The following is an 8,392-nucleotide window of genomic DNA, read 5'->3' as shown; positions in this document are numbered from 1 at the left end:
TCTCTCTCTCTCTCTCCCCCTCTCTCCCCCCTCCCCCCTTCTGTCCTCCTCCGTTTTCTCACTTGCTATCTCTTTCTCTCTCAAAAAAAAAAAGAAAGAAAAAGAGAAGAAATACAATTCCAAACTGAGACCTCCCTTCCAGTCCTTTTCTGTCCCAAGAATTTAAAGGGAATAGTGATTGAGCAAAGTAAAGCAGTCTGGTTTTGTTAATTTACTTATTCATTGTGCAAGCAGTCACTGAGTTCCTTTTGGTTGCAAAGCACTGTGCTTGGGTGATTTAAAAGATTCAGAACTGTGGATGACACAGACCCTGGTGTTCATTTTGTGTTGAGAGAAGAAACAGTGTAAAGTGGGGGCACCTGGGCGGCTCAGTCAGTTAAGCATCTGACTTCAGCTCAGGTCATGATCTCACGGTTCGTGGGTTCAAGCCCCATGTCAGGCTCTGTGCTGACAGCCGGGAGCCTGGAGCCTGGAGCCTGCTTCAGATGCTGTGTCTCCCTCTCTCTCTGCCCCTCCCCCCCCACACGCTTCTGTGCTTGCACATGAACGCACGTGCTCTCTCTCAAAAATAAATAAAAAATTTTAACACAGTGTAAAGTGCTGTAGACATTAAGTGCTTAAGATATTCAGAGGAGTCCAGCAGGTTGGGGAATTTGGGAATCTTCAAGAAGAGGGGCATGATCTGAGCTGGACCTCAAAGAGTGCGTAGGAGGGTGATGACCGTGGCCGCTGGGTTCCAGCCCTATAAGCTGCGAGGCCCTGGATCCCAGTGAGTGACAGACTAGGATCGGTCACAGATGGTGGGGCAGGGGGCAACTTCAGGAGAAACTTGAACCAGCTCTCCCAAGTCTTAGGTGTTAACCCTGTTACGTAAAAAACTGCCTGTAATGTCAGAAGCTGTGTCATCCAGGAAGGGAACGACAGAGCTCCCCCAGGGTGCCTCTTTACCCTCAAAAGTAGCCACGACTAGTTGCCATCCCCGTCCCCGCCTTTGCTCATGGTATTCCCTGTGCTTGGACTTTACTTACCCCTGTGCCACCGGGCAAGTTTCTCCTCCTCCGAGCCCCAGTTCGTGTCTGCCAGCACCAGCAGCCCAGGGTGTTACCGTGCACATAAACCACTGTTAAAGTACTTCTCCTTCCATGTCAGGGTTAATTATGTACAGTATTCTTAGGGGGAAGAAATGCTTCTTTGCTTCTTTTTTTTTTTTTTTTTAATTTTGAGAGGGAGAGAGCACGCATACAAACAAGGGTGGGGTAGGGAGAGAGTCCTAAGCAGCTGCACACTGTCAGCACAGAGCCTGATGGGGCGGCTCCGGCTTACTAACTGTCAGGTCATGACCTGAGCCGAAGTCAAGAGTCAGACACTTAACCAACTGAGCCATCCAGGTGCCCCCAGAAATACTTGTTATTCATGTCTGTATCTCCATTCCCTGGCAAAAAGACATGCTTAACGTAAGTGTTTAATGAACGAGTGAACAAATGCAGGCAAGAACTTTAGAAACGACTGATAGGCTTAATTTGCATTCTAACTGCCATCTGTTCGTTTACCAGCTATATGTTTGGTTCTAGGTATCGGTCATTAACACTGTGGACACGTCCCATGAGGACATGATTGTAAGTATTCCGTTAGCCTTCCCTCACGGGCTGCACGGGTGTGCATTTCGGGGCAGGAGAGCATTTCTGTCCATTGTTCATAAATCCAGTGTGGCTTTGCACCCTTTAGTCAGGCCGTAGCCTCGGGGTGTGGTCATTCTCCCGGCTGTGGCTGTGCCTGCCGCATTAGCAGGACTCTGGCACTCTGGTCACTCTGGCGGGAGGAAGCTGGGCATGGTTTAGAGCCCACGGCCCTCGGTCCTCAGGCCAGCACAGTCACCTGCTCTGAGGCGGAGGCTGGTGTGAAGGTCTGACAATGGTTTTCCCACCTGCCTTCCTCCTGCTGCCACTTCCTAGCCCCATAGCAAAGGGGGCTGAAAGAAGAGAGCACAGGAAGGTTACTCGGTACAAAGGCAGAGAGCAGGCACCGCAAAAGCCCGAAGCAGCCGACGTAGGACTGCCACCGACAGCAGGCCAGGCAAAGCCCTTCGAACCAGAAGTCATTAGCTCAGGGCGTTTCCTGAGAGGCAGACCTTCAGAATCAGGGACCAGGGCTGAGTGTCCGGGACAGCGCGGTGGGGCGGGGCTCAGTGTCCGGGACAGCGCGGTGGGGCGGGGCTCAGTGTCCGGGACAGCGCGGTGGGAGAAGGTCCGGAGATTAAAGTCTCGCAGCGAAGATGCAGAGTCTGCTTCATGCGGGGCCACCCTCCCAGGGCTCCTGCCCTCACAGTCTCACCAGCGGTTGTTTTCGGGCTTCTGAGAAGCTGCCCGGGTTCACGTGGTGTATGTGGTTTTTGGACTCGGTTGTGTGTTGGTCTGGCTGTAAGACCACACCTCCTTAGAAACTGCGTGGTATGTGGGTAAGAAAATCCTATCTGAGACTCCCACCAGTCCCTTTTCTGGGCGCTGATTTCCCCACAAGTAAAATGGGGACAATAATGGCTAAGCTAACCTACTTGTGTGGATTAGGTTTGAGAAGCCGATGAGGCAAAGTAGTAATGGCAACAACTCTTAAAGCAGATGCCACCAGTAGCCCTGTTTAAAGAGAAGGAAACAGGTTTAAGGAGATTATGTCATTTTTCTAAGGTTGCACGGCAGGTAAGGTAAAAAGATAGGCTTTAAGCCCTGTAGGTACTGTGCCCTGCTTCCTGTTGAGCATGTGATGGCGCTCTGCAGAAGTGCCCAGAAATCTGTCCTAACGCTTGCATTGCCTGCCTTCCAAGAAGTCAGGACCTAGAAGAGTGGAGGGGGTTGGCTTCCAGAGAAGAATCGGCACATGTTTCTCAGGTAGAGACATGAGGAAAGAACGTTGAAGCAGACAGAACGATTGCTTCTGTTGAAAGAGTGTGAGTGCTCCTGAACACAGCAAGAGTGGCAGCTGGTAGTTCCTGAAACCCCCAAGATGAGACAGCTGAAGAAGGTACCATCTTCGGAATAGGCAGCAAACAGGAAGGACCAGGATGCAGTGGGAGAGCAGGCGTTGTGGCTCAGGGGAACCGGGTAGACCAGAGCTGTGGGCAGGGACCAGCCCTAGGTCTGGATGAACAGTTAGCATCCAGAAGGTCCGTTCATCAGTGGTGGGGCCGGTGACATTTAAGGTGTTGGTGAAGAGTCTGGGGTACTGGGCATACTACTAGGGGAAAGGTCTAGTACTAATGCAGGAACAGAGGTCCGCCAAGAATCTAAGGTCATGGGTGGAGAAAGGAGCCCAAATGTCTGAGTAGAACCTTGTGTCCAGGCCCGGTTTGAGTTACTGGGGACCTCACTGGGGACTGCAGGCCGTCAGAGGCTGCTCCTCCGGACCAGCATTGGCCCTGGGCTCTGGGGCCGAGCTGAACGCGCAGGTCTCTTGCCAGTAGGCGGCAGGGCCTCAGAACGTGGTGCGGTGTGAAGAAGGAAGAAGAGGGAGGCTAGCCAGTTGGCATTCCATCTCCCCTACCCACCCTACAGAATAGGCTTGGAAAGGACTTCCCATGTTTGCGAAGGGTCTGAAAGCAGCCAGGTGTGGCTTTCCTTGTCCCTTCAGAAAGACCGTGCCCCTCAGGGAAATGGCAGTGTCGGGACACTAGCTTGTTGCCTGACAGTGGTGCTGCTTTGAGGTTAATTTCAGGTAGATTCTGGGGTAGACTGTGACGACCCCGGCCGCCCGGCTGCGGGCTTGCTGAGCTCTCCTCCCTTTGCAGCACGATGCCCAGATGGACTACTACGGCACCCGCCTGGCCACCTGCTCGTCAGACAGGTCTGTCAAGATCTTCGATGTGCGAAATGGAGGACAGATCCTCATCGCCGACCTCAGGGGGTGAGTGCAGCCCCACCGGGCGGGGTCTCACAGGACGGTGGGACTGCTCGGGAATGGCAGGGAGAGCCAGGAACCCGGGCCAGAGGGGCCCGTGGGGCAGTCAGCAGAGAGAACACCAGGCTCCCAGCCAGGTGACTGCCCTCAGTGGACATCCCGGCCGAGGGACCCAGGGATACACCCCAGCGTTGCCACCCACATACTCACTAGCAGACCCTGGGCAAGGGCCAGTCTGCCTCTCGGGGCCTTCACCTGCTCACCCTCAAAACTGCCGATGCTGCCTCCTCCCAGGCAGAGCCTGCTCACCACAGGCCTGCAGTAGCTACTGCTCCTTTTAAAAGTGGGAAATGACCTTGTTGTTGTTGTTGTTTGGCTAACATGATCTAAGGTGGCACTCAGAGGCAGTAATGCAAGGATGACGTTGATGTAAGAATGCATTAGTAATGATAGAAATCCCATAGATGTGCCTGTTCGCCCATGGCACATACTCAGTAACGTTTACAGATGCTCGATTTATCCTCTCCCTGCTGAGATTCTTGAGATGCTGGCTGGTCCTTATGCCCATGTTTCTACCGCTTTCCCTCATTCCACTGCCTTTCAAATAAATGGGAGTTCCTAACCTGGATTCCACGGGTCTCTGAGGGTTCTGTGGATGGCCTTCAAGGGTTGGTGAACTGGGGCTGAGGAAGAAAATCACATCTTTATATTCAGTGCCTCAGATATTTAGCATTTCAGAGCCCCTGTAACCTGGTTTCCAGTACAGGACACACGTTTTCCTGTCACAGTAGTCGTAGCTGACTCAGGGTAGCACTTACACTCCTCGCTGCTTTCAAGTGAGAGTGGTATCAGACCTGCCACTAGAGGTTGTTAGTTAATGTGCTGACCGAGAAGTGCACATATCACTGTATTGTAGATGCTTCTGTAACATGGCACTAACTGCGTTTCAGTATGATTGGGTTTCCTTTATAAACCTAGTTTGATGTATTGTGTCAGTTATTCTGAGAAGGGATCGTGGCCTTCCCCAAAGTGCACAGGAGAAATTAAGAGCCCCTGATAAATAGGGGCTCATTACACGTTTGTTAACTGAATGAAAGAAGGCATAACTGGGGCACCTGGGTGGCTCAGTCGGTTGTGCATCTGACTTCGGCTCAGGTCATGATCTCCCGGTTCATGAGTTTGAGCCCTGCGTTGGGCTCTGTGCTGACAGGTGGGAGCCTGGAGCCTGCTTTAGATTCTGTGTCTCCCTCTCTCTGCTCCTCTTCCACTCATGCTCTGTCTCTCTCAGAAATAAATGAACATTAAAAAGAAAAAGGGGTTTTTAAAAAAAGCGTAACTAAGTAGCCATTTGGGGAGATGGGGGATGGGCCTAGAAATTCCCCTCTTCCTCAGTTGCAAAAATTGAGTGACCAAGGAGTCACATGCTACTTTCCCTGTGCAGCAGCAGCCGTGGCTTCGCAGAGAGCTGCCTGACTGCCGGCACTGACAGAAGCAGTCACGTCTGCTGTCACTCAGTCCTTTCTGCCCGGTTTTCCTTATGTTCCAAAGGTGTACAATATCACAGGAGTGGAAAGTTCACACACCCCTTCTTTTCTTGCATTAGTTAAAACGATGCTAGTCGTAGGACATTTGAGTTTCAGAAGAGTTTCCTTGGCAGCCCCTTTGTGGGGACTGGGAATGGTCCCAGCCAGAGGGAGGAGGACACTTGGAGTGGGGTAGAGGAGTGAACGAGGAACGGTATCAGCTAACAGGCATGAGTGGTTTTTTCTCTCCTTGTGCCCAGCGCTGTGCCAAGCTTTAGATGTGAGTTATCACAAGTATTTCCCCCTCAAGAGCACGCCATGAAAGAAGCCTTGCTCATATCTCCATTAGGAGACTAAGCCACAGAAAGGACATGGCCCTTGCCTAAAGTCCAGCAGCTGGTGAATGGGGAGTGGGTGTGAAAGAGCTGGACCATCACCTCTGCCGGGCCGCTTCTTCGTGCTGGGTGCCCACCCTTCTTCCCCACACCTAGAGATGGCCCAATACAGGGCCGAGCCCTGGGTATGTGCTCCGATAGTACTTACCAGGTGAATGCATAAAGATCAGAAGAGCAGAGAAGAGACATGCCCTTGAACAAATTAAAAGAATAGTGAAAAATAGGAAGCACATACTGCCTGCTCAGGAAGACTTGACCATCCGGAAGGATGAGTAGTGGTTCACACCTGAAGTACTTGCTGAGCCCTCATGGGTGCAGACCCTGGACTGGTCAGTGCGCAAGTGAATAGATGGAGAGGCTTCCCCTGGTGCTGGCAGGTGCACGTGGCGCCAGCTGCAGTGTGGGACGAGGGAGGGGGCTTCTGCCGTAGGGACGGGGGGGGGGCTGACTTAGAGCCCTGCCTTGCTTTCAGAGCCTCTGTGACCTCTTTCACATCCCAACAAAGGTCCCTTTGGGCGGTGACTTCCTGTAGCTCTCCCTTAGGAAATTCTTAGGCGGCCCTGTCCTAAGATGCTAGAGCTGCCTACCAAGGAAGCCATTCGGTTGGGTCCAAAGTAGTGACCGGCAGAGCCCCCCAGGTTCCCGTGGCCCGTGTGAGCAGCCTCTGGTCCTCTCCCCCTGCAGTCACGAGGGTCCTGTGTGGCAAGTGGCCTGGGCCCACCCCATGTATGGCAACATCCTGGCATCCTGCTCCTACGACCGGAAAGTCATTATCTGGAAAGAGGAGAATGGCACCTGGGAGAAGACACACGAGCACACAGGACACGACTCCTCAGGTACAGGGAGCGCGGTGGGAGCAGGTGGGCGGGGCCTTGCACGCGAAGGGCCTGGGTCTGGCTGAGGCTCACGGGCGCCTTTCCCCTCATGATGCTCCTCATTTGTCCCTTAGATTTGGTCGGCTTCTCTGCTGTCTGTCCACAGCAGAGGTAAGGCCCTAAGACCTAAAGCCAGTCTAAAGCAAATTAAGAAAGGAAAAAAAAGGAACATGGTGCTTTTTTTTTTTTATTCATTTTAAGTATTGGCCTTTATGCTCAGATTATTGTCCATCCTTTTTCTCCTAGTTTTATTTTTTTTAATTAATGTACAGTTTTATATTGGTTTCGGGTATGTTATAATGATTCAGTACCTCTATCCATTACTCTGTGCTCATCACAATAAGTACACTCTTAATCCCCTTTATCTATTTCACCCCATCCTACTTTTTGTAAAGGTAGCCTATCGTTTATGAAGTTATGATATTCGTAGGTGATGGGTTTTTTAAATCTTCTTAATTGACAAAAGTGAAGCTTCCTCCTGGGAAATCAAAGCCTGCTAACGGTGCCTCCCTCCTGCAGTAAACTCTGTGTGTTGGGCCCCCCACGACTACGGCCTAATCCTGGCCTGCGGGAGCTCGGATGGGGCCATCTCCCTGCTGACGTACACCGGAGAGGGCCAGTGGGAAGTGAAGAAGATCAACAACGCTCACACCGTAAGTCCAGAGCCAGCCTGCGTGTGTGTCCTGGCTCCTCCCTAGAGACTGGCAGGAGTCGTGCGGCTGCTCTGCGGGGGCTTGGGCAGGGCTGGTGCCCAGACACATTCAGTGGGGCAGCTTCAAACCACTTTGCTCTGGAGCCAGACGGAGGCTGCATCCAGGGAGGCCGGGCTCATTCAGCCCAGAGCAGGGTTTGGCATAGCTGCCTTCCTGCAAGCTCCCAAGTCAGGGAGGGCCAGGGACTGGCCAGGTGGCAGCGGCAGCCGGCCTCCCGGCTACCTTTGCTATGGACGCCTCAAGTTAACATGCTTGCACTGGGCATCGGGACCCCCTAGCACTGAGCGGTGTTGTAAAGAGCATCCTACGAATTCATTTCCTTGCATTTCCAGTCATTGGATATTATGGTTGCAATAGAAAGCACTGTGGATGGTGGAGGAATGTCTCACATATTTGAGCCCCTACTGTGTGTCATGTAATCCTCACAAACATTTGTCAATGAAAGAGGAAACTATCAAATTAACAGATTTGCAAAGTAAGCAGTGCTGTTCCCGTTTTATGTTGGGACAGATAAGGCTTAGAGAAGGTCCTGTGCCGCCGTTACAGCCCAGAATCGGTGTGCCTTCTCACTGTAGAACAGTTCCAGCTTTGGTGGGCCCAGATCCTTCTGCAGTCTGCCCGGATGGAAACTTGGTAGCCCCCAGGCTGCCTCTCAAGGTTAAGAGATCCACAGCCTGCTCAGCCCTCAGGGTCCAGGAGCCTGGCTCAGGTCCTTATTTGAGGTGCTCAGATTCCTGGCTGCTGGCCAGCTTGCAGAAGTGAATAGGGGGAGAGGCTTCTGGAAGCTGGTGGGGATGGCATCATAGCTTTTCAGCCTTTCCTTATCCCTCTGTAAAAACCAGCAGAGCAACTAGGTAGCGCAACCAAAGACTCAGTAACAACCTTTGCAGCAGAAGTAGGTAACCAGGTATTTCCACAAACTCCAAATTAGAGGCAGAGAGGAACCAGCCAGCGGCACCGAAGGCTGCCTGGAGTTGGTGTCTGCGCAGGAGGCTGGA

General features: G+C 52.3%; 1 protein-coding gene across 1 annotated transcript in view; it reads left to right on the top strand.

Annotated features, from left to right (window-relative positions):
* Positions 1 to 8,392, top strand: part of SEC13 (SEC13 homolog, nuclear pore and COPII component) — a 34,993-nt gene that overhangs the window by 2,342 nt on the left and 24,259 nt on the right. Inside the window, exons 2-5 of the mRNA XM_077751483.1 lie at positions 1,572 to 1,616; positions 3,779 to 3,894; positions 6,491 to 6,642; positions 7,201 to 7,334. Coding sequence (XP_077607609.1) covers positions 1,572 to 1,616; positions 3,779 to 3,894; positions 6,491 to 6,642; positions 7,201 to 7,334 — 447 coding nt within the window. The remainder of the gene's footprint in view (positions 1 to 1,571; positions 1,617 to 3,778; positions 3,895 to 6,490; positions 6,643 to 7,200; positions 7,335 to 8,392) is intronic.

Source organism: Crocuta crocuta, unplaced genomic scaffold, assembly GCF_008692635.1.
Source record: "Crocuta crocuta isolate KB4526 unplaced genomic scaffold, BGI_CrCroc_1.0 scaffold69, whole genome shotgun sequence".
Lineage (NCBI taxonomy): Eukaryota > Metazoa > Chordata > Mammalia > Carnivora > Hyaenidae > Crocuta > Crocuta crocuta.
Note: the sequence above shows the minus strand (reverse complement) of the source record. Positions and strands in the feature narration are given on the sequence as shown.